Genomic DNA, 20,389 nt, shown 5'->3' with positions numbered 1-20,389 from the left:
TTGTTTATCATGTAAAATCCTAAAGCTTTTGTTTATTTGCAGGTTTAAATTTGAATTTAAAATTTGAATCCCTATATTTCAATGTGATTTCAGACTTTTGGACCCCTCTGTATCTATCCTGTTTGTTAGAATGTTTAACTTGATAAGCATTTGATGTAAATTACACAAGACAGAGAGCTTAGATTGAAGGGAGATTGAAGCATTGAAAAAGTTTCTTGAGCTCTGCGTGTTTGGCTCAGTGTGGCTCCTTGAAAGAGTTTGAAAAGAAGGATAAGGTAAGAGTGAAAGGGGAGAGAGAAGGGCCAGAGGGTGGAGAGAGGGGAAATCAGCACAAAGAGAGAGAGAGAGAGAGAGAGAGAGAGAGAGAGAGAGAGAAAGGAGTGTAGAGCTGGTACTGATGTCCACAATGATGCCTGAATCTGTGAGACATGCCTTGCATTCCATTTCTTCATCAGAGCTTGAAAATGCTTTTAATAGGCTCTTAATGGGACTCAACCTACTGAACAACCAGCTTGCACTCCCACTCATGATTGAAGACAAAATATTGACAAAGTATCTCAAAGTGTGGACCTGCAAATAATGTAAAGCCTGTAAAGTCAATTTGTCGATTTAGTTTGCAGTTATGAAATATTCCAAAATGCTCAACAAAGATTAGTATTCATGTTGAAGGAATATTCTGAGTTCAATACAAGTTAAGTTTATTCGAGAGCATTTGTTTTAAAATGTTGATTACAACCAAAAATTATTTTGACTCGCCCCTCCCTCTGTTTTAAAAGCACAAATCTGGGTTACATTGAGGTATTTGCAATGGAAGTGAATGAGGCCAATCTGTAAAAATACTCAGTTTCCATATAGCCACTAGACATTAACAATTTGCATGTTAACATGATTTTAGTGTGCTAAAATCACTTACTAACCTTTTCTGTGTAAGCTATATTCAATTTTACAGCTTTGTTACCATGACAGTGTAATGCAGTAAACCCCAAAACAACCATAAAAATGACGTTTTAACTCAAATAATTCACAAGTTTAGCATAAGAATAAATATAAATGCTTTTATAAAATGATAAGCTTTACATTTCTGCATTTAAACCCTCAAAAAATTGGCCCCATTCACTTCCATTGTAAGTGCCTCACTGTGACCTCGATTTTTGCTGTTGTTAAAGAAAAGGAGGGATGAGTCAAAATAATTTTTTGTGGTAATGAACATTATGCCACAAATGCTGGTGATTGAGCTTAACTTAAACCTAGAATATTCCTTTGACATCATTTATTTTGCTTGTTGAGGGCAAAAAAATCTCACAGACTTAAATATTGAAGAGGGTCCTGAGCAATATCTAGGAACCAGAATATCATAGATTCTTGGAGATGGGCTCTTTTGACTTTTTGCCAATAAACAACCTCTTAGGAACCACGCAGAACACCCTAGCAACCGCATAGGAATGCCCTGGCAACCACCCAGAACATATTAGCATTGTGGTGACTTGTTTTGCACAGGCAAGCACCACTTACATTTTCTTCTGAAAATGTAAAAATCTAGTTTTACATCTGTATATTTTAAATGCCTTTAATCTAACTGCTTAACTGAAACAGTTTGATTTGAATGAGTGATTGACTTTTGTCAGTACCGATGCAGTGCTCTCTGCTGCAATTTGTAATGGCCTGTACCCTTCAGCTTTTTACTTCAGGAAGTTTTTGGAGCATTTCCACCCATCAAACCATTTATATACATTGATTGGCATCATTGGTCTGGTTAAAAGGTTGAAAAATAGTTCAACCAGGGCATTATGTAATAATCTGTCTGAAAGAAGTCTGTCGCCATGCTGGGTCTGATCTGATTGTGGTAAATGTAACTGGAATAAATCTACTGTACCTTCTGAGTTTACATTTGAAATAAATTTCATTATTGTACATTGCTTCTTAATATGCTTACCTGATTCAGCCATGAGTTTTGCACTTTGAAAGCAAACAAACGCATCAATAGGGAAACACTGTATTCTTTTTTCTTTGATATGAATCTAGTTTCATGTAAATTGGTAAGAATAAATAGATACTTTCCCCCCACCCAGAACACAGATGGGCAACTTTGCACTGGCCTTGAGTGAGTGCATTATGTAATTAAGGGCGAGTTCTTGACATCAGAGGGCTAGAGAGGGGCATGATGGGATTATGGCTGGAGTGACTTGGGACATGCAGTGCTTTCCAGGAGATCGGCAATGTGGAATATCCCAAGATCAACACAGATTCAGCATTGCTATAGAATAGTCAGTAGTCATTTTAGACAGGTAGTTGGCATCATAAAAGTTGTGACCAATCCCTTGGCCTGATTTTTATGTAACCTTTAGTATAATCTACTTTTTTTAAATAATAAAATGTTATTTATTTATTTTGGTCATTGAATTGTTCTTCCTGTTCTTCACCACTGTGCTGATATTTCGTACAGTGCATTTTGTAAAGGAGACTGTTTTGTGCTTACGACAAATGTCACGACTGAGATTGTTTACCACTGCATTGATTGGGCTGGTGTTTGCGCTGTTTTTGTGAGCTTTGGACTTTTGGAAGAAATTGCTACTTTGTCCTTCAGCAAAAAAAAAAAAAAAAAAAAAAGAAAATACGTTGTGTAGATATGCTTGCACTGACTTGCTCTTTAAGCTCTTTGATACTTGTGTTGAATGACTTTGGCTCCGTTCAAGCCAAAATCAACACTCAATGTAAAAGTGAAGTGTCAGAGGGTGCTCGATGTCTGCTGACTACAACCATTTGGAACAGGTGCAGGTCTGCAAAGCATAATTTTTATACCAAACCGATGAATATACAAACCCTAGAAAACAATACACTGCTGTACACCACTTATACCAGTGGTTTCTGATACAGGTTTTCCTTCAGGGCCCAGATTTTACATTGTAATTTGCATTACAGTCTGTCACACACTAAAAGTTTATTGTACAAAAGTAAATAAAAATATCAGTCAAATCAAACAGGTATTAATGAACTACTAGTACTATAGTAATAATTACTATGAACTGTATAGGCCCAACAATAGGATGAAGGTGAGGGCATGTAATGCAACCTGTCCATCTGCCTGCGTTGGCCATTGTGACAGATAAGTTGGTGCAAAAATAACATTGAGTGTGAAAGAGGTTGTATGCATAGATTTAGACATCAACAACAGAATATATAAAAGGTACCTGTATTTTCTCCTCCCTTTCGTAGGTTGACAAGCCTTTTTATTTTGCTGTCCTAACTATACATGATTACCAAGCCTATTATGCTATGTTTAAATAATATTTAAATATAATATATGATTATAAAATAAATATAAAATAATGTTAAATTAAATTATATAACATCAATGGCAAAATGTATGGGAAACATTTTCTTCTCCCTCTTATTTTTCCTCTCCTATACCTACATTAACAAGTCAAATTATTTTGCTAATTATATATATATATACATATATATATATATATATATATATATATATATATATATATATATATATATATATGAGATATATGAGAATATTGGCTTGCGCTTTTTCTTTCTCTGGGTTCAAGATACTCAGCAAATACTGTAACTAACCTTGCAACTTACCAGATTCCTCTTTTCCTGGCTATTGTCAAAACCATCAAAGGAGGACAGATAGCTCAGTCAGTGAGCCTCTCTCTCTTGCTTGGGATGCAAGCAAACAGGGTTATAATTAACCACATGGGGCTAAGAGGATTTATCCTCTGCGCTGTCTACTCTCCCAACACTGGGTTATTTAAAGTGAACTTGCCTTACAGAGAGAGAGAGAGAGGGTGGGTTGGACACTCACGGAGGTGGGGGGGAAGAGCTTAGCAGATCTGTGGTGCTCTGTTCTGTTTCAGTCTGTGGCGGCAGCATCATTGTTTTGCATCACTCTCCCGCAGCAGCCGATTCCACCGGCCTGCTCAGGACCACAGCATCACTTTCTCCATCTGACTTCACCACAGCCATGGCCAGTCAGCAGGACTCGGGTTTCTTTGAGATCAGCATCAAATCTCTACTGAAGTCCTGGAGCAGCAGTGAGTATTTTGGCACGCAGAGCGGGATTGCAGCCAGGGCTGGCGGGATGGATCCAAACTTAGTTTACATGTGAGAGAGCGAGTGTGTTGCTCGAGTGCACGTGTTTATGAGAGTCCTTGTGATGGGATTGTTGTTGTTGTCCTGTTTTGTTATTGCTCCATCCAATCTGATCCGGCATCAGAAGATTTAATTAGGTCAAGGGAGTGTGGAATATGGTTTAGGAGTGATCTGAATGGGGTGATCTGAAGATGATGGCAGGCATAGATATTGGTATGTACAGCTAAAAGTGAGAGAGGAATTTCTCTTTGTTTTATCTTGTTTTGTATGCATGTGGTCGGCTTAAGGACTGACAGACTGTTCTAATACTCTCTATGTAGATAAGTATTGCAAATCAGGATGTAGCATCTTTTACATTTGTTTACATCAGAGATGTCCAATAAATGTCATGCCATAACTTTTATATCAACGAAATATGAAACAAACTTCAAAAACTTGACTAAGTTAGAAGAAAGTCGGCGCATACTATAAGGTCTTTGTTGTACAGAACTAATTGCCTTGGTGGAAGTGGTTGACATTTCTATCTACATTGCTCTGTAATCCCTGTCCCAGTGCACATCAGGTGCCTGTTTTCACCAGCCTAACCAACCAATCAGCTGTGAGGGATGGTCAGCGTTCAGCCAATCAGCTTGCAGAAGGAGTGGCAGTGAGATAACTTGTACACACTGTATGTGCTGCCTGATAATAGCCAATAAGTGTTTTCTTTAGATATCTTTATATAGGCTACTAATATTTACATTAAATCGCTTAAAATGTTCATTTTGGGCTTAAAATAAATGTTAGACTGTTAAATTAAAGAAGAGATGTTAAATTTTATGGTTATGTTTTGCATTCATTCTCAGTTGAAAACATATGAAGAACATAGGTTAGGCTACATTTAGATTGGAATAAATGTCTTTACTTGTGTCAGTCAAAAAAGAGATGTTAAAAACTGGAATCAGACGGGAATAATTTATACTGCACATTTTGGCAAATAGTAGTTTAAGTCAAATCGTAGAAAATAAGTCTATACATGTAGAAAATAAGCATATTGCGTACAGTATACATACTATATACTTTGTCTCTCTTATAGAGAGCTTTCGACTAATGTACAGCACCAGGTGCTCCTCCCCCTCCACCTCTTGGGACAGAACAGCACCCAGCCCCCTGTCTGATGTGTCCGTCTGTATAACAAAAGGGAGAGAGAAATCTGGGAATACAGAAGTGGCCCGCCACAAAGTGCAGCTTTTACCTTGCTGAAAGCTTGTTGGCATGACTCTGTCCACTGGACCGGGTCTGGGGCTCCATTTTTAGTGAGATTAGTCAGCAGGCTGGTGACATTGGAAAAATTAGGCACAAACCTTCAATAGTAGCTGGCCAGCCTCAGAAACTTTCTCACCTCCTTTTTGGTCTTTGGTCACGAGCAGGTCGCGATCGCTGTAGTTTTATCAATTTGAGGTCTCACCTGCCCGTGACCCAAATGGAACCCCAGATACCATACCTCCACCCATCCAATTGTGCACTTCTTCGGGTTTGCTGTGAGCCCCGCTCGTTGCAGCGACTTCAGAACCACCCTCAGATGCTGCATATGCCGTTGCCAATTATTACTGTAAATAATGATATCATCCAAATAAGCAGCAGCCCCAAACAAACCAAACGGAAGGGTCACAAATTGGTGTAATCCAAACGGTGTGGAGAAGGCCGTTTTCTCATGGGACATCGGCGTTAAGGGGATCTGCCAATATCTCTTTGTCAAATCCAGTGTTGAATAAAAGCAAGCCGAGCACAACCGAATGAGCAATTCGTCAATAAGCATCAAATAGGCATTGGATAAGCATCAAATTTCGACACTGCATTGACCTTTTTATAATACTAATAATGACAGAGCCATCGCATTTAGGTACCAGAACCACCGGGCTGGCCCAATCTTGGTGGGATTCTTCTATTACACCCATATCGAGCATGGCCTTTAATTCTTCCCATACTACTTGTGTTCGGGTAAGCATTAGGGACGATTACATACCACTACTCCTGGGGTTGTCTCGATGTGGTGTTTTATGAGATTAGTGCGGCCGGGGAGAGGTGAGAACATGTCAGAGAAATTATTTTGCAACCTGGCAATCTCCGTACATTGTGACTGCGAGAGGTGGTCTCCGCAAGGGACTGGGGTTAACTGATTGGCTTTTAGACTCACCTCCGGGCCGAGCTCCTCCCTTTCCAGAAGTACCATCGCCAAGGATACAGGGACCACCTCTCTCCGTGGTTTTAGTAGGTTGAGGTCATAAATTTGATGAGCCCCACCCCTATCCATACGCACTACCTCATAATCGACTTCCCCAACTCGCCGTGAGACCTCAAAGGGCCCTTGCCACTTTGCGAGTAATTTAGAGCTCGATGTGGGCAGTAATACAAGTACTTTATCTCCCGGTGCAAATTCCCGTAGCCAAGCTCCCCTGTTATAGAGCCGGGACTGATGTTCTTGTGTCTGTAGCAAATTCTCCAGTGATTGACACCCCAGTGTGTGGAGTTTTGCTCTCAGGTCAAGAACATATTGAATTAAATTTTTGCTTTGTGAAGGTCCCTCCTCCCAATTTTTCTTCATGACGTCTAACACGCCATGAGGCTTACGCCCATATAATAATTCAAATGGGAGAAACCCCGTGGAGGCTTGCAGGACCTCTCGTACCGCAGATAACAGGGGTTCGAGCCACCTATCCCAATTCTGAGCATCTTCTTGCACAAACCTACGAATAAACTTATTAAATCGTTCGACCAATTCATCCATTTGTGGATGGTACACGCTTGTCCAAATGTTGATTTAATACCTAATAATTCATACAACTCGTATAGTGTATGTGACATGAAAGTTGTGCCCAGGTCAGTGAGGATTTCATTCGGAATCCCCACTGGGGAGATTATTCTGAAGAGTGCCTCCGCAACACTACGTGCTGAGATGTTGCGAAGAGATACTGCTTCCGGGTATCGTGTTGCGTAGTCCATCAGAACCAACACAATGCAATGCCTGCTTGCTGACCGTTCTAATGGCCCGACGAGGTCCATGCCAACTCTGTCAAAGGGAATCTCGATCAATGGAAGAGGGTGCAATGGTGCTTTTGGAGTGGCCGACAGATTCACCAGCTGACATTCGCAGCATGTCCAACACCACCGGCTAACATCCCCGTGAATGCCTGGCCAATAGAAATGGGCCATGAGATGGCTTATTGTTTTCCCCTGTCCCAAGTGACCTGCCATCGGACTATGATGAGCTGCCTGGAACAACATTTCCCAACGGCTCCATGATAGTAACAACTGGGTTGTATCTTCTTTTGTCTGAGCGTCCTGCATCACTCGATACAACCAATCGTTTATAATTGAGAAATACAGATATGTGAGTGCAATGCGCGGCTGAAGGCTTTGACCATCAGTTACTTTCACTTGGTCAAACGCATGCTTAAGAGTCTCATCTCGCGTCTGCTCCAGAGGGAAATCCCCAGCGGGAATTCCCCTAAGGGCTGGTGAACCCGATGCTTCCCCTTGTTCTTTTTCTTGTTTTTTAGCTATCACAATCAACACCTCTAAAATATCCCTTTTCATACATATCTCTTTATATTTTATATGTATTCCTGGTCTTTCTAAGTGACTGGATAGACAACTCTCTACAGATCGTACAGTGTGTTCTGGTAGTAGCATAACCTCATTGTGTCACTCAGGGTTATAATATACCATAGGTGTGGTTGCCTGTGAGACAAGAATATGTGACCTCTGGATGTGTACCCCCTCTTTTATTCATGAAGGACTTTGGGATGATATCAACGGAGCTTGCGATTGTTTGTGCATACAGCCAATGTTCTTGAGCTTCGCTGGCTGTAGACTAAGATTTTCCCTTGACTCTTGAAGAAAGTAAGCAGTGGGATATGAGTGGGCTGTGTATGCTAAAACCTTGATAACCATCTGAAATGGGACTTGATAGATTCCATTTATTTACAGTTATGGCTGTTGTCCCCAGGGGCCTTTTGTACACAGTCAGAGGCTATGGATGTAAAAAGCCTGCATTATTTACATCAGAGGGGGATTTTGTTAGAAGTATGTTTTTTCTGTGCTCGCTGTCCACTCCCTGAAGTAGAGGAATGTTGGGAGAACACAACAGGATTTCTTTTAGAGAGAAAAAGGAGAGGTGTGATACTGTGGTCCCAAAAAGTATTTGGACATTTAAAGGGATAGTTCAGCCCAAAATGAAAATTCGGTCATCTTTTACTCACACTTGTGTTGTTCAAACCCTGTATTGTGTCTGTTTGTGTCTGCATTTGTGTTTGTACTGTATAGGCCTGCGTACCATTTGTGTAATAGAGAGGCGTTGTAGTTTATCTTGTATTGTCTCTGTTGGGAGCAGCTCAATGCTCAGAGGCGGCTCCTCTGCTGAGCACTGATGTAATGCTCCGTCTGTGCTGATCTCTTGTTTGCAGAGTCACATGTAGAGAATCAGGCTGCCGTAATCACCCAGACTGGCACTGAAGCTCAAACTGACCTGTTTACCACAACAGTCAGAAAACAGTTTCTGAAGAAAATGTGAGTGGTGTTTGCCCATGTAGAGCCTCCATGATGCTAGGGTGTTGTGGGTGGTTGCCACGGTGTTGCTGGTTGCTATGGTTTTCTGAGTGGTTGCTATGGCATTAAAATGTGGTTTTGAGGGTAATTTGGTTGGTTGATAGCAGGGTCAGATACTAGAAAATACTTGAGTTTTATCAATTTATTAAAATAACAAATTTATTCAATAAAGCTCTTACATATAAATTTAAATGAGCATCAATTTATATTATGTGATGTATTAGGCTTAGAATAAAGTAATAGGAAATACTGTATATCAGATGCTACAAATAAAAAAAGAGGGAATTCATTCCAAAGATATTTTTTTGCCTGTACATTTTTTATTTCAGGGGCAGTTTTGTCACTTTCAGTGGCATTGCCTCAACCCCCATTCATTTTTGACCCTGATTGATAGGTGGTTGCTTACTGCCCCAGATGTCAAAGCAGCACACCCCCAAGTGTCTAAATGATATTCTGGAACTATGACTCAAGTCCCTCTTTCAGTGTATAGTTGAAGTCAGAAGTTTACATACACTTAGATTGAAGTCATTAAAACTCATTTTTTAACCACTCCACAGATTTCATATTAGCAAACTATAGTTTTGGCAAGTCGTCTAGGACTATGAGTAATTTTTCCAACAATTGTTTACAGACAGATTGTTTCACTTTTAATTAACTATATCACAATTCTAGTGGGTCAGAAGTTTACACTAAGGGTGGGTTGCACCAATAAGGATTCAATTAAGCAGAGTTTAGAGCTAATCCAGGGTTTGTTGATCCAAGTTTTATTTTAATTTGAGTTGTGTTGCACCACTTAATTTTAAATACGTTTTAACAAATCAGAGATTAAACTTTTAACCTGTGATTAAAACAATCACCTGCAATTAATTTTGTCCGCCATGATGGATTCTGAACTTAGCTGTAGATCGTTATTACATAGGGCCGATCAAGGAGGTTAAGAAAATGTCGCAGTAGCGTGTACAATGTCACAAGCTTTAAAATATGGCATCATAATGTAAGAAAAAAAGACCACACAGGTCTCGGATCGACCGCCTCCACTCGTCAACGGCACCATTGTGGCCAGAAATTAACAGCCCATGCTGCCGTTTGAAATTAGTTTAAGAGAGGAGTTGAGCAATAATGATCACCTGTCACTTGTAACCGCTCTTGTTAAATGCCGAAATTACTCTTTACTCTCGCTTCTCGAAAAGAGACCCGTCTCTGTCCAGTGTCTCCGCATGTAAATGATGGGGAAGCGGGTAATCGCACCGCCGCTGAGACAAGCTGCTGCACTCGCACACCGAATTTGAAAGCACACATTGCGGCCAACGGCCCAACATTTCGGACCATAATAAACAAAAATAATATGATAAACATCTCTCAGAGGGCTGACAGCGCATATATTGTTTGTTTACCTAGTCATTCATGTTTAATTATAGGTCCATTTTTTATTTAAACCACCTCAGCTGCATGTTTAAAGTTAATCCCTAACTGAGATTTAAATAAGGGTTACAGGATTAAAGTTAATTGAGATTTACTGTAAAATTTAAATCAGGATCAAATCGATGGTTAAAATGTAACCCTGATTATTTTAAACAAGGTTTAAAGTTTGGTGCAACAAATTTATCAGATAAACCTTGATTTAATCTAAATTTAAGATTAATCCTTGTTGGTGCAACCCACCCTAAATTAACTGTGCCTTTAAGCAGCTTGTAAAATTCCAGAAAATGATGTCAAGCCTTTAGGCAATTAGCCAATTAGCTTCTGATAGGCTAATTTGCTAATTGGAGTCAGTTGGAGGACCTGTGGATGTATTTTAAGGCCTACCTTCAAACTCAGTGCCTCTTTGCGTGACATCATTGGAAAATCAAAAGAAATCAGCCAAGACCTCAGAACAAAAACTGTGGGCCTCCACAAGTCTGGTTCATCCCTGGGAGCAATTTCCAAACACCTGAATGTACCACGTTCATCTGTACAAACAATAGTACGCAATTATAAACACCATGGGACCACACAGCCATCATACTGCTCAGGAAGGAGACGCATTCTGTCTCCTAGAGATGAATGTAGTTTGGTGCGAAAAGTGCAAATCAATCCCAGAACAACAGCAAAGGACCTTGTGAAGATACTGGAGGAAACAGGTAGACAAGTATCTATATCCACAGTAAAACAAGCCCTATATCGACATAACCTGAAAGGCTGCTCAGCAAGGAAGAAGCCATTGCTCCAAAACCGACTACAGTTTGCAAGTGCACATGTGGACAAAGATCTTTCTTTTTGGAGAAATGTCCTCTGGTCTGATGAAGCAAAAATTTAACTGTTTGGCAATAATGACCATTGTTATGTCTGAAGGAAAAAGGGTGAGGCTTGCAAGCCGAAGAACACCATCCCAACCTTCAAGCATGGGGGTGGCAGCATCATGTTGTGAGGGTGCTTTGCTGCAGGAGGGACTGGTGCACTTCACAAAATAGATGGCATCATTAGGAAGGAAAATTATGTGGATATATTGAAGCAACATCTCAAGACATCAGCCAGGAAGTTAAAGCTTGATTGCAAAGGGGTCTTACAAATGGACAATGACCCCAAGCATACCTCCAAAGTTGTGGTAAAATGGCTTAAGGACAAGAAAGTCAAGGTATTAGAGTGGCCATCACAAAGCCTTGACCTCAATCTGATAGAAAGTTTGTGGGCAGAACTGATAAAGTGTGTGCGGGCAAGGAGGCCTACAACCCTGGGCCAAAATTCCAGCAACTTATTGTTAGGGATGCACCGATCCGATACCTGGATCGGTTTCGGCTTCGATACTGAAGATTTTAGGTGGATCGGGTATCGGTCCCACGAGCCCGATCCAAATCCGATACTGTGTGTTAGTCATGGTCGTTACTGTCAAGCTCCAAAAATGATATAAAAGAACCATAAAAACACCAATGACTCGTGCATTTTATTCAAAGCCACTTGAAGACGTGCGATAGCTCCGCGAATCACAAAAGGCTGTGTTTAATAAGTAACTATAAAGTATGCGCAGTGCCAGCGTGTTAGTGAATGGCGCTGCTCTGTTGACACAAACTCACGCACAGGCTGGTGATGCACTCACGGCTATTTTTAGCCTTCACAGCGGTGCGCAATATTTGAGCGCGACTCAAGAACAGCATCTCAGATGTAGATACTCAATAGTTTGGTTCACTTATAATACGCATTTAGAACCGAACATTTATCAGAATTTGAATAAGCAAATTAAACAAAAGTCAATAATAATAATAATAATAATAATAATAATTTATTGTTATAATCATTATTTGTTTACAAATTAGAACAATATTTAAGTTGAATAGGTTCCAAAAAATAACTATGTGAATGAAAAGTGGATTGATATCTTACACAATAATGTAAAGATATTCTAAACTGATTATGCAAAAAAACAACACTGGTATCGGATCAGGATCGGCCGATACTGAGATTTCAGATATCGGAATCAGAAGAGAAAAAGTGGTATCCGTAATGTGTGCTGGCTGCTGGCAATGTCAAAGTGTAGAGAGAACCCAAGTGCAGTTTATTTACAAACATGATAACCAATAACCCTAACTACAAATGTGAAACATAAACATGACTTGACTTAAAACTTGACTTGGCTAGAACAAAACACATCCACATACATTCAATACTTGACAAAGACACAATGGAAAACATGAGGCTTAAATACAAGACATGGGAGAACATAAACCAATGAACAGACAGAAATGATAACAAGATAATTAAACAATAAACCAATGAAAACATGACACATGAACATGGAGGGAAAACAGGAATCACATGACAAGGGAAACAGGAACTAAACATTTCAAAATAAAAGAAATGAATCAACAAAATACACATGACAGTATCGGCGCATCCCTACTTATTGTGAGAAGCTTGTGGAAGGCTACCCAAAATATTTGACCCAAGTTAAACAATTTAAAGGCAATGCTACAAAATACTAACAAAGTGTATGTAAACTGACCCACTTGGAATGTGATGAAAGAAATCAAAGCTGAAATAAATGATTCTCTCTACTATTATTCTGACATTTCACATTCTTATAATAAAGTAGTGATCCTAACTGACCTAAGACAGGGAAAGTTTTCTTCAATTAAATGTCAGGAATTGTGAAAAACTGAGTTTAAATGTATTTGGCTAAGGTGTGTAAACTCTGACTTCAACTGAATGTCTACGTGATTTTTTTATTTTATTTATTTATTTTTTGCCTGTTCTCTTATCCGCAAGCCACAATTTTAAGTCAGAATTTAGGTCACAATGGTTGTGGTTCATTGTGTGCGGGAATAAACCAGAAACCAGTCCTGAGATTTAAAGTAAAGTGGTGTTCACAGCCCATTTTATTTCTGTAATAGGCCATAGGAGATTTACGAGTGAAACAGGATATTCAAAATAAAAACATTGGGTGGGACTTGATTTTATCAAGGAATTGACTGGATTGTGAAAAGTGGTCTCTGATGACAGGTGGTTGGAGGTGAGGGGTCGAAAAATCAAAGGGCTTTATGCCAAAAAGGAAAGTTGTTTCAAGAGTTTTTTTGATTAATTTGATGAAAGATTATAAATGCAAAACATTTTTTCCTGGGGTAATGTGCACAGATGAATAGTTGCAGACTGATATCACTGTGATTTCGGCAACAGTAGGTCAAAAGTTCTTCAGCTGAAATCGGTCTGTGCTTACCTAAATTTGAAGCACTGCCCCCAGTGGTCGAAGCTGGAAGTGTTGTTGAATGTATAAGAACAAGTGAGCTCTGATTTCTGGGGGAAATTTCTGCAGAGTGGCAACAAAAGTGAGTTTTATTTTTTGGTTGCAAATGATGTAATACAGTCAACAGGAATGCATATTTAATTAACCTTATGCCCCAACCCATACCCTAAACCTAACCATCAGTGAAGTAAACACGATTACTCTGTGTACTTCTAAGAAAGTAAATAGGGTCAATTTAGATTACATGTTGACCACTTGTTGTCATGTTGTCCACACTAACTGATGGTGGGGGGAATGCACTTAGAGCAGACCAATGCATATCCAATAGGCTACCATAAGTTTTGTTGTTTATGCATTTTGTTTGCCATATATTTTCATTGAGTTTTGCAAGCCTAGTTTGCATCCCATGCTCGGCCCACGGCTGTTATCCCCAGGGAGACTGTGTAATGAAGTTGGTCTGTGGATTTCAGAATCTAGACACTTTATCTTACTTTAGACCACGTATTTGTATGTGTGTGTGTCTGTGTGTGTGTGTGTGTGCAAACAAGGGAGTGAGAGTAAGTGAGTGAGTGAGTTTGTGCCCAATCGAATGATGTTTACACTGTTGGTTAGTGGTGGAGGGGTGATCGGCACGTATAGTGTGTACTCAGGGATAAATATAGCCCTTCAACTATGCCACAGTAACATGTCAGTCCTGCACACTTGCCGAGGCCTCAGCTAAAAAATCCAGCCTGACCTTCAGTCTCAAAGCAGTGGCCGCTCATTCTGCGCTACAGAGCCTTCTGTATAGGCGAGGAGTCTAAACAAACACGTGCGGATTTGTTATCACCTAATTTTCGGACTTTCTTCCAACCCGCGCTGGGACTACTAAAGCATGGTGCGAGGAGGCGAATTGGAGATGGTGTAGCCATCACTGGAATGATTGACAAGGACGTGTGAGTTGAAAGTTTGGAAAACTGGATCCCATATACCGCTCCCCCACTATGGACAGCACAGTCATGTGCTGGAACAAGACCAGCATGGTCAACTTCATCAAGGGGCTGGGTAGGTGTTACAAAAGTGGAAAATATGGAGAAAAGGGGAGAGAGAGAGCAGTGATAATCTGTCAATCTGTAAGTAAATGTTAATTTGAAAGTAAATGGAGACAAAGTGTTAAAACAAAATAATTAGTAAGATGTTGAAACAAGCAGGGAGCACACTGAATATCTCTGCTGACCAAACTTGCCAATGTGCTTTTGTTGTCATTTAAATGAAATTCATGGCAAAAAAAGATTCCTGTTTTATGGACACAGGTAGTTTTGTTCACAAAACATATGAAGATATATATTTGTACAGGATTGTTTTCATTTCTATTGCAAAAAAGAAATGATAACTATACAAAAATCCACTTATGTAATGTTTGGTAAGTGGAGAGGAAGAGGAAGAGAGGAGACACAGGAGTAAGTACTTTCATCTTTTAATAACAATCGCTGGAGTGGAACAAATGCTGGAGTAGAACAAACGCTGGAGTGGAACAAACTATAAAGCTAAACATCACAAACTAGTAACACAGCGTAACACTTCATCAACACAACGTAACACTTCAAGGACTGACAAAGGAATGTACAAAACAGGAGGGTATTTTTACAAAAGGAGCTAAATGAGGGAATGGAAGACAGATGGGGATGATAAGGAACAGATGGAAGTGATGAGGGCAGTGAATTCTGGGAAATGTAGTCCGGAGGAAAACTTCAAAATAAGAGTCCTTGAAGAACATGAGGGAGACAGACTGTGACATTACCCCCCTCCTTTAAAGGGCAACTCCTGTCACCCAAACATGGATGAGGAGGGTAGGGTGATGCAGAAGGTGAAGAAGGATCCAAGGAGGACGACCAGGAGGCCTGGGAGGCGGCCACAGGGCAAGGACTGGGTCAGGAGGTGGAACCGCTGGAGGAGGAGACTCTGGGGAAGTGGGCGGAGCCGTGGAAGTGTCTGAGGGTGGAGCCGTGGAAGAGTCTGAGGGCGGAGCTAAGAGAGGTTCGAAGAAGGCAGGTGGAGTCACGGAAGGCTCTAAGGGCGGAGCCGTGGGAGGCGGAGCCATGGAAGGCTAGAGGGGTGGAGCCATGGAAGACGGAGCCATGGGAGGCGGAGTCATGGAAGGCAGAGCTGTGAGAGGCTCGAGGGGCAGAGCCATGGAAGGTGGAGCCGTGAGAGACCCGAGGGTCGGAGCCAGGGAACTTGGTGCCCGGAGAGTAGCCGATGGCTCGAAGGGCCAGGGTGGAGCCAAAGGTTCGGAGGACCGAGGTAGCGCCAAAGGCTCGGAGGACCAAGGCAGAGCTGGGGGATCTGAGGACAGAGGCAGAGCAGGTGGGACTGAGGACTGAGGTGGAGCCGTAGGAAAGGAGGTCCCCGGTGAAGCTGGAGGCTCTGGGTGACGAAGCGTAGCTGGAGGATCAGAGAGCCGAGGCAGAGCCAGGTGACAGACTGACCAAGGCGGAGCTGGAGGGACGAGGGACCCTGGAGAAGCCGATTGGCTGAAGGACCACGGTGGAGCCAAAGGGACATAGAGCCAAGGTGGGACAGGGGGAACAAAGGGGCAAGGCGGAGTCCAGGGCTCAGAGGGTCTAGGTGGAGTCGGAGGGTTTGACGTTCCCCTTGACCATGGTTTCGCAGGGAGCGAAGGTCTAGTCAATGAGTTGGGAGGAGCCGGCAGACCAGGAGGAGGAGGAGAAAGAGGAGCAAATGTCTTGAGTGGAGCCAGCGGAGGAGGAAGATACAGGGCACTGGATGGAACAAAGGTGTCCATTATGCTGGTTGGAACCAGCGGAGGATGAAGGGTAGTTAGGGTGGGAGCTAGAGCGGGGAGCAAGTCCAGGTCTATTAACTTGGAGAGTGCTGCCTCAGGGACGGTCAAGGCAACAGCAATTAGCACTGGGACGGTCGAGGCTACAGGCACTGGCTCTGGGATGGTCGAGGCTAAAGGCACTGGCTCTGGGACGGTCGATGCTACAGCCACTGGCTCTGGCTCGTTGACCGTGGCAGGCGTGGGCGCTGGCTCGTTGACCATGGACGGCTTGGAAGGAGGAGTCGTGGACAGCGTGAAGCATTTACATGTTTCCATTGCTCATGGTATAAATATTGGGGGGTCTGTACTTGCTTGTTTTGATTATTGGTGGGGTTTCCTCCCCCATCCCCACTGGAATCGATGCCCCTGACTGAGCCTGCCAATCCCTGCCATTTCTTCCTAACTCCTTTTGTGTCATAGAGATGTGGAACAAAATGAGGGAGAGTAAATAATTACAGCATTTTCTTTTTTGGATGAACTTCCCCTTTAATAAATGTTAAAATGTGTGCCTACTATTTGTAATATGTGTATTAGTTTGTGTTGAGGTGAGCTGGATATAAACAGGTTTTAGTCATGGTCCAAGTGCCTTACTTTACAGTATGTGCAATCACTTTCAAGCCATACATTGGGAATATTTTTGGAAATTCCAAAGTGGATAGAACTGTCTGCATAAGGAAATGGGCATAGTCTGTTACAGAGTGCAGCAGTTGACAAATAATTTGCTCATAAATTTGCAGAGCTTGAGCTCTCGACTGGAACCTCTGAGCCTTTATTCTGAAATAAAGCAACCTGTCATATTTATTCAAGTTCCAGTAACTGGGTGACTGTAAAGGACAAATAAACATAATTCAATACCACATACTGTACAGTACATCTCTTTCTCATTCTTACTCTCACTCGCTCTTCTTTGGTGAGGTAATTTTTATTTTGCCTTAAAGGAATAGGTCATCCCACAATGAAAATTATTTACTCACCCTCATGTTGTTCCAAACCCCTATGACTTTCTGCCATGGAACACAAAAGATGATAGGCAGTATGTTAGTCTCAGTCACCATTCACTTTTGGTGATTCTTTGGTAACACTTTACAATAAGATAGTGTTTGTTAACATTAGTTAATGCATTATGAATCATGAACTAACAATTAAGAATATTTTATTACAGTATTTAGTAATATTGGTTAATGTTGGTTTATAAAAATACAGTTGTTCATTGTTAGTTCATGTTAGTTAATAATGTATTAAATAACGTTAGCAGACACAACTTTTCATTTTAAAAATGTATTACTATATATTGAATTTATCATTAACCAAGACTAATAAATGCTTTCAAAATATTGTTCATCGTTAGTTCATGTAAAAGGAATAGTTTACCCAAAAATGAAAATTCTCTCATGATTTACACACTCTCCTGGCATCCCAGATGTGTATGACTTTCTTTCTTCTGCAGAACAGAAAGTAAGATATTTAGAAGAATAGTTAAACTCTGTAGATCATCACAATGCAAGTGAATGGTTGGCAACATTTTGAAAGGGAATTTTGACATTTTAAAGGGAGTATAAAAGTAATCCATACGACTCCAGTGGTTAAATCCATATCTTCAGACACGATATGATGGTGTGGGTGAGAAACAGATAATTTAAGATGTAATTTTTTTAATTTTTTATCATTAATTCTCCTCTCTGCCCAGTAGGGGTTGATATGCATGAAGAATTTGAATCACCAAAAACAGAAGAAGGAGAAGGGAAAGTGAAAGTAAGGTGAAGATTGACTGAGCAGGAAGGAGAATTTATAGTAAAAAAATACTTAAATATTGATCTGTTTCTCACCCACACCTACCATATAGCTTCTGAAGATATGGATTTAACCACCAGAGTAGTCTGGAATACTTTTATGTTGCCCTTGTGTGGATTTTGGAGCTTCAAAATGTTGGCACCCATTCACTTACATTGTATGGACCTACAGAGCTGAGAAATTCTAAAAATCTACCCCTTTAAAAAAATAAAACATTAAGACAAGTGTAGCTTGCAAATAAAGAACAGCAGCTAAAAAAATTGCATGATGTTCTTACAGTGTGTGTGGACATACACCAAATTGTGCAAATCAGTCCACTATACTTTAGCCTAACAAGAGCTTTAGCTTAGGAAATTACTGTAAGCCTTTCAAGCTGCACTGAGAACAGTTTGTACACACTTGTGCTTTCTTAATAGTACATAAGCTAATTTGAAGATTTGCAGTGGATTCTTATAAAGCAACAGAATATTTTAAATAGTGCTCTCAGTAGATTACATTTTTAATTGTGATTAATCTCAGATTTTAAAAGTGCTGACATTTTACTCTATATATACTTATTTCCTGTCAAAATGCATTTATTTCCTTCTTTGGAAAGAACAGCACAATAGAACAAAACAATATGTAACAATAATGTTTTAATACCATTTTCCAAACTCCACAGAACAAAGACAGAAATTCACAAAAATAGCACCAATTCAAGTAACATTAAACATTTACCAAAGTCTAAGTGGGATGTTGACTGATTGATAGAACTACTATTCATTGCAATGTGCATTAAATCTCTTAAACCCTCATCCTCCACAATATTTATCATCATCAGGCTGTCTTTTCACTTTGAATATGGAATGCACATGATTTGCTTCAGGGCAGCAAGCGCCACGTTGACCTCCATATGAAAAGTGCATCTTGTTCTGATTTTAGTGCTGGCACTGCCAATGGAAATATAATTCATCTGAATTGTCTGGTAATCACTAGCTGATGATTCAAAAGCTTGGTGGCAACAGGTACAAAGTTGAAATATGTCACTTTCTGGCGGAGTGTCAACAGACCCTCCACGGGAGAACAAGCTGCACAGAAGGCTTGTAAGACTTGACATGCTTATGTGATAAAATGCTGGCTTACAAAAGATGTGAAGAACATAACTTTTGTCACAAGTCCCATCAGCATTTGTCTTATAAGAGGTACTTTCTCCAGCACTGTTGTATGTTGTGTATATGAGTGTAATTTCCCCAATGGACACATCGCAAGGGTTCCGCCCTCTAACCAGTGTTTTGAACTCACACGGAGCTGAATAAAATGTCAGAATCTAATGTCAAATTGGTACATGCCTTAATCATGGTTAAGAAAAATGTACGTGTTTTACATTTTTAATTACTCACATGCGTTAAAGTGTTAACACTGACAGGACTGATTTTAAAACAATACTGTAATACATCATTATATTCTTTGTTAGTTTCTTTGTGTATGTCTTCAAACCCCCCTCCATTTGCTTTTCAGATTGATTGACTCATTCATGTTTTATTCTCTTGTTCAAAGCCTCACCAGGGTACAGCAAGCCTCCCGTCCCCCCAGTGTGCTGCTCACAGGGCGAGAAGGGGCCACCAGCCATGATGCCCATCAGTGTGGACCCAGAGAGCCGACCGGGCGAGTATGTGCTCAAGAGCCTCTTCGCAAACTTTACCACCATCTCAGAGTGCAAAATCCACATTGTCATGGCCGAGCCTCTGGTGAGTGACACTTTTACGTAATAAGACATAGAACTATTGACAGTGATGTTCTTGAGATGTTAAATAAGGGTGGATTTAACTAAATAAATTGCTAATCAGTCACAATGTTAAAGATGTTATCATTAAAGTTGTCAAAAATTAATTAAATTAATTTGATTAACACATTTATACATTTTGACAATACATTCATTACATTACATTACATGACATTTTATTTAGCTCTGTGTGAGTTCTAAACAATGGTTGGAATAGGGCGTAACCTTTGGTTGATGGACAATTCGGATGAAGTTTCATTACATGGGCAGTGCCAGCTCTAATAGCAGAACCAGACGTTGGCCATCTTTGGAATTGCATACTACCATACGACTCTTACTATTTCTGGCCAGGCCTTTGAAGCTCCAAAATTGAGAAAAAGTTTGCATAAAGGTGCATAAGACTCCAGTGGTTTAATCCATGTCTTCTGAAGCAATCCAGTTGGTTTTGGGTGAGAACAGACCAAAATGTAACTTTCACTGTACATCCTGACAGCAGTCTCCTTGGCGATCATGATTTTAAAGCTCGATTACACATCCTAGCGCATGCTCAGAGTGCTAGATGGCGCTAGGAAGCATAATTGATCTTGATATCATGATCGCCAAGGAGACT

At 40.5% G+C, this 20,389-nt stretch overlaps 1 protein-coding gene across 2 annotated transcripts in view; it reads left to right on the top strand.

Annotated features, from left to right (window-relative positions):
- Positions 1-3,951: 3,951 nt before the first annotated feature.
- frya (furry homolog a (Drosophila)) overlaps positions 3,952-20,389 on the top strand; it is a 96,764-nt gene continuing 80,326 nt past the window's right edge. The window contains exons 1-2 of one of the 2 annotated variants that reach the window (XM_051678448.1): positions 3,952-4,046; positions 19,554-19,744. In XM_051678448.1, the coding sequence (XP_051534408.1) occupies positions 3,977-4,046; positions 19,554-19,744 (261 nt within the window). In that variant the 5' untranslated portion in view covers positions 3,952-3,976. Of the gene's footprint in view, positions 4,047-14,149; positions 14,447-19,553; positions 19,745-20,389 lie in introns of those variants that run through there. The other variant, XM_051678447.1, reaches the window with a different exon arrangement.

The sequence above is a fragment of the Myxocyprinus asiaticus genome, chromosome 39 (genome assembly GCF_019703515.2).
Source record: "Myxocyprinus asiaticus isolate MX2 ecotype Aquarium Trade chromosome 39, UBuf_Myxa_2, whole genome shotgun sequence".
Taxonomy (NCBI): domain Eukaryota; kingdom Metazoa; phylum Chordata; class Actinopteri; order Cypriniformes; family Catostomidae; genus Myxocyprinus; species Myxocyprinus asiaticus.
The sequence above is the reverse complement of the archived record's forward strand: the minus strand, read 5'-3'. Positions and strand labels throughout refer to the sequence as shown.